At 26.9% G+C, this 5,823-nt stretch overlaps 1 protein-coding gene across 1 annotated transcript; it reads right to left on the bottom strand.

The window, feature by feature from the left end:
* Positions 1-592: 592 nt before the first annotated feature.
* LOC111300131 (uncharacterized) lies at positions 593-1,283 on the bottom strand. The gene has a single exon (XM_022895776.2). The coding sequence runs from the start codon at positions 1,281-1,283 to the stop codon at positions 696-698; it is 588 nt and encodes a 195-aa protein (XP_022751511.2). The 3' UTR covers positions 593-695.
* Between the last annotated feature and the right edge of the window lie 4,540 nt (positions 1,284-5,823).

The raw sequence follows: 5,823 nt of genomic DNA, 5'->3' as shown, positions 1-5,823 counted from the left end.
CTCTAATCTAATACTTATATTGTAAAAGAATTTGAAAATTCAGTAGGATCAACTGACCTCACCACCTAAAAGGTGATTATGGCCTTGACTTCAAGCATTTATGATCACAAAAAACTGATGTCTTATATGCAAGATATCTTATATTAACATTTATCTAACATATTAAAGGTTAACGATTTGTATATTTGGATATAAATTAAATGTTAAGAGGTTAGTTGAATGCAATAAAAATATAAGAGTTTATCTTAATAAAATGATAAAGTTTTTTAGTTTTTGTTATTTTAATCTTTATATTCTTTTTTTCTAATTTATTTAGATGCGATAGAGAAGATGAGAGAAAGAGAATGGTATAAGATCAAAGAGAAAACATTTTTAAAAACTATCAAACATAAATTCAAAATGTGAATAAAATTTTTGTTATTAAATAAATTATCATGAATAAAAGTCGAAGATTTTTTTTTTTAGTAATAGAACAATTTAAAAGATCCTTTCGTGCAAACTATAATTATTATAAATAGAAGAGATCAGTTTATTTAGTAATTTATTAATTTGGATATAGCATTCATCTTTTAACATTAATAAGATCAGAGTATGAAAAATACTGTTATAATTAATATTACAATTCGCAATTTCAACCAAGCAACAATTATTAATTGGCTCCTTCAATTGAATTTGTAGAAATCATATTGAGACAATCAGCGGAATGCTGTTATTTCACCTCCCATTGAAGAATAATAATGCAAACAGCGATTTCCAGAAGAGATTCGAGGTGCTTGGATGTTTGCAGTTGCCAGAGCTCTTTCACAATTATCAGCTTCAGGACCAATAACTGTTGCATCATAGTTTGCTGTCATGGGATCTTCACTCAGTTCAGTAAAAATCATTCCAAATGATTGGATTGCATATTTGTAGACATCCAAGCAAGTTTGAAGAGCTTTCAAAGACTGGGATGAACCTCCTGGCTTCTTCACCGTTTCTTTGATTACATTCAGCGTGGCTTCGGCATTCGACACTGCTAATTTCATGACAACGTTTGTAAGCTGGTTCCAGTCTCTAGCAGCTGCAGCTTGAGGATTAGAAAGAGCTTTCAGGCAGAACCTGCGGTTCATGATTGACTTGCCACTGCACAATTGTACCACTAGTTTTGATGAAGCCGCTGGAGATGGAATCTTAACCTTTGGACTTGGAACTCTTGGAATTACAGCCACTGTTGGCGAAGGAGAAAGGGCAGAGACAGACAAGAAAATTGTAATGACCAAACATAAATGATTTAGAGGAGCCATTGCCTTTTTGATGTTGCAGGGTTTTACGAGGAACGTAATGATCATAAGGTTTCTCATTTTTTTTCTGTTTTTATAGGGACGGGACAAAGCCTATTTCTGTAAGCGTGTGGCTGGCATGACAGTCACGGTTATCAATTATAACAATATTTTTCTCCAATTAATATTCGTTTGAGAAAACTAAAATAACAAGAATTTTTTACTGAAAACTAGTATTGAACAACGCTATGTTTTTTCTCTCCTCTGTGTAGATATAACTAATTATCATTATCAATTTTTTCAAGATATTAATCTTGACTAATATCTTCTCTAAAATTACCAAATCCAACCCAACTCACATTATACAATCATGAATATCCTTCTCTTTAAACGTCCATGGAAGTAGAAGCCTATTCAATTTCGACAGCTAGCTCATTTCCTTCATTCTATAAAGCTCTAAAACTTCTTTGGACTTATCAAAACGAACATAACCTGAAATCATTGCAGTATAAAAAATTATCTCTTTCAAGCATTTCATTAAATAACTTCTTTGCTTGTTTAAGCATTCTTATTTTTGCATATCCAAAGTTCAAACTATTTCAAGAACATAAATGCTTTTCACTCATTTCATTGAACACTTTTTAGGCTTCTGACAAACTCCTGTATTTTGCATGCATATCTAAAAGATAGTTCCAAATAACTATCCCAAGTAAAAATCCAAAAAATTGTGTTGGTGGACGTTTTTGCCATCAGTAAGAGCTTTGTTTTGGCAGCAAAACTGGATGAGAATTGAGTAAAGAGAAGCTAGAGGTTTTTCAGTTTGATTAAGAATTTGAATTGCATTTTGTAAATGTTTTTTGTTGAATAAATTATGAAATTGGTTTAAGAGATTGTCTTGGCTGTTTGGTTTGAAAAAAAAAAATTTTATTGGAAATGTATACGGGTTTGGGTTTGAGAAGAAAATGAAGATGAGATTTTGCTCCGTTTTGGAGAAACAAAGATAAAGAATGGGAATTTCAGAAAATTTTGCTGTATTATGCAATTTTAGTTATGGTGATTTACTATTTTAATTAATAAAATATGATTATATTAATATTAATACTATATTAAAATAAATAAAAAATAAAATTTATTTAAATAAATAATTATTATTTAATATAATTTAATTTAAAATTATATTTAACAATCAATTTAATATAAATATTTATAAAAATAAAATTCCTCAACGAAGCGAGGGGCGTCAACTAGTTTTATATAAAAAAAGATCCTTTTTAAGGATCCTTACATTGGTTGGTGTCCTTTTTTTATTTTTTCATTTTTAAAGCTGTATATTGGATGTTTTGTTCTTTTTGTCTCGTAAGTTTGTTTTCCACTTGATAGGTATATTTTACATGCTACTTTTGAAGTTTCTTTTCTGCTTTGTTTTATGACTAATATTAAAGATGGTTTCAAAAAAAAAGAATCCAAGGGCAAAATACATAGAGCTAGTATATGTTTTGGTTTTTATTTTTTTTTTATGGGTTTTTGGTAAAATTTTTTGCTTCTTTTTGTTCATCAATTGATTGTAGGTTTTCTTTTTCTTGGGATGATTTTGGTATTACAGACTTTAATTTTGTTTGATGGAGTTGAATTTTTTAATGGTGTTTGGCTTTTTTTTATTTTCGGTTTTATTTTTTGTTATTAAGCAATTTTTTTCAATGTAATTTTTTTTTAACTTTTTAATTTGTCTAAAATATTTGTTGTGAGGTTTGCATTTTTTTTTATTTGTATAAAATATTTATTGCATCTTTCATGGATAATAGTCGGATTGGGGTTTTTTTGTAAATCGGTTTGTATATTTTGTTTAATTAGTGTTTTTTGTGCAGGTATTGTTGAATGTTGTTCGGGACTAATTTAAAAGTTAGTGAGTTTTTGTTTTTGTAATTGTCTTTGAATATGTTTAAGTTGAGTAGGATTTTGTATAAGATTAAGAGATCCAATAGAATAAAAGTTGAAAGATGATATTTTTGTTTTACTCTTTTCTAACTTCACAGTTCCAAAATACTCTAGAAAAATGTATTTTCTCATTTTTCATTTTTTTTAATTCTAGATGCTTCTTTTTTCACCGTGTTGTCTTTCAATTTTTTTAAATATGATTAAGTAAAATTATTTAACTTTTGGTAAAGTAAATAAAATTAAATTTTGAATAGGTATAGAGAAGGACGTTGTTATATTTCTTAAAAGCAAACTAAAATTCCTTAAATCTTTAAATTCTCATTAAAAATGTGCTTACATTGTAATTGTAACTCACTCTTATTTTTTTAATCATTTGGGTTTCCTTTTCTTTGGCATTTCTTTATCTACCTTAAAATATCATTAACTGATTTTAAATATCAGATTGTCTGTTAACATTCCATATGATAAAAACAATGAAGTTTGTTAGTCATGTGTCTAAACATGATCCTATTACTGCTAATGGAGAAAATGGATATCAATATCATGTATTATTACATTCCACTGTTGATGTTAATAGGGAATTATAGACCATTGGAGTTAAAACATGTAAGTCTATTGGTTATAATTGGTTTTGATGGCTATAATTTTTTTTTTTAATTTATGCTTCCATCCTTTCTTGCTATTAATTGTATATTATTGTATTTTATATGTTTTGGTTCTATTATTAGTTGTTCATAATTACTTTGAATTATAGATTTATCTATAAGTACTTCATAAGATACTTTAAGTGGAAAAAAAAAATACCCATTAGTTGAAATCCAATCAACTTGAGTGGAATTTAAAAACCCAAGTCTAAATTTTGGATCTTTACTCTATTATTAGGTGTAGTTTATGATATGGGAAAAAAGAATGGTATTAGTTTTCTTTTAGGAGTAATAAAACTTTTATGATGGAGTAATGTTCTGAACATATGTGAATTTGAAGTTGTTCTTTCTTTTAATTATGAAATATTTTAAAAACTTTTATAGACAAGTTAGTTAGATTTGACCAAGTCATGGTTGTTTTCAGCAATAATGACTTCGAAAATAAAAAGAAAAAATTTTCAAATCGATTCTTATGTATTATTTTTAAAATTTTTTCATTTTATTTTTTCCTCTTAATACAACCTTATCATTTTTTTAATGTGATTTTAATTTTTCTTCTTTCATTGGTGTAGATGGTTGTTTAAGTTTACTAATCATCAGTGTATCGCATTCAATTTAATTGTACAATTTGAATTTTTTTTTAAATTTAATTGTATTACAAGTTTGTCTTCAACTTTACATCTTCAGGTTTGTCGTTTGCTTTTTCTCTTTCCATCCATAAAATCTGCTCTTTTTTGGGTTTTATCATTATTTTTAATTTTCACCTTCATAAGGCTTTTGCATGTCACGTTTACGTCAATTTTGCATTTGAGTTTTGCCTAATGTGATGTTGGATGTATGTTTTTTAAGAACTTTTGCCAAGTATAACAACTGAATTCTTAGTTCACAACCTTTAAAGCATGACTCAACTTTATAATTTCCAATTTATACAAAGATTAAAGTAAATATTCTAGCTTTGGTTTATGTACATTTTTAATTTAGGTTGTGAAATTGGTTTTTTTTTCTATTTATTTGACTCAGATCTAGGTTTGTCTCTTCCTCACACGTCTACTTAATTGATTTTTTTTTTTTTTTGCTTGTTTGACATGAAATCTTAGCTTATTTTATCTGCTGTTGGGTACTTGAGAGACTAAAAAAAAAATTAAAGGTTTAAGGTTATTTTTTTAATGGTTATATGTAACTCAGCATTAATTTTCTTTAAGCTGAATAAAGTATTAGGTTGACTTAGTATTAGTTTTTTGCATGAAAAAATGATGATTTTTATTCAAAGTTTTGATTTTTCTAAAGCAACTAGGGTATGGGTTTCTTTTACTTACTACCAAGTTCAGTTTTCTTTTAAAGTTTTCATTTTTGGAGTATTTAATATTTTTTTGCATTATTGTAGAAATGTAATAAAATAGATTCTGGATAGTTTGAGTTATATCAAGTAAACAAAAACTATATGTGCAAGGTGAAGGTCAAATGAATTAGTATTTTCTTTTGTTATGCTAGCAAATAGATTACATTGATATGGATTGGTTATTTGTAAATTTGAGATGTTGGTTTTTTTTTTTTTTGTGCTAAATTGATTGTGTTACATTTCATTTATTATCTCCATAAAAGTTTAACTTTTCCTAATTTTGTTTAAAAGGATCGACAATCTTTTGTTTAATTAACTCTTTAATGATGAATACAAACTAAGTTTTTAAATTTAAATACCTTTTTATTCTGAACAAATTAAATTTAAATAACTAATAGTTAGATTTTAAACTCTTTTGATTTCCTATAGTCTTTTAGTATGAATGTTAGAATCATTGCTTAATATTAATTTTCATTTAACAGGTGACATGATGATTTTTTTAGGGGTCGTGAAAGCATTAAAAGTGTGCATGGTACAATTATATGTTAGTTATAAATTAATTTGATCCTAGGTTACTAGAAAGTTTCCCAATTCATTTGCAAGTGCTATTTCTAAAATCTGAACTTTTTAAAATCATGAGTGATAA

The sequence above is a fragment of the Durio zibethinus genome, chromosome 3 (assembly GCF_047325235.1).
Source record: "Durio zibethinus cultivar Kanyao isolate XHJ-2024 chromosome 3, ASM4732523v1, whole genome shotgun sequence".
Classification (NCBI taxonomy): domain Eukaryota; kingdom Viridiplantae; phylum Streptophyta; class Magnoliopsida; order Malvales; family Malvaceae; genus Durio; species Durio zibethinus.
This window is presented reverse-complemented; position numbering and strand designations above follow the sequence as displayed.

Bases quoted from the DNA above. Each gene is read 5' to 3' on its own strand.
- LOC111300131 (XM_022895776.2), bottom strand. From the start codon at position 1,283: ATGGCTCCTCTAAATCATTTATGTTTGGTCATTACAATTTTCTTGTCT.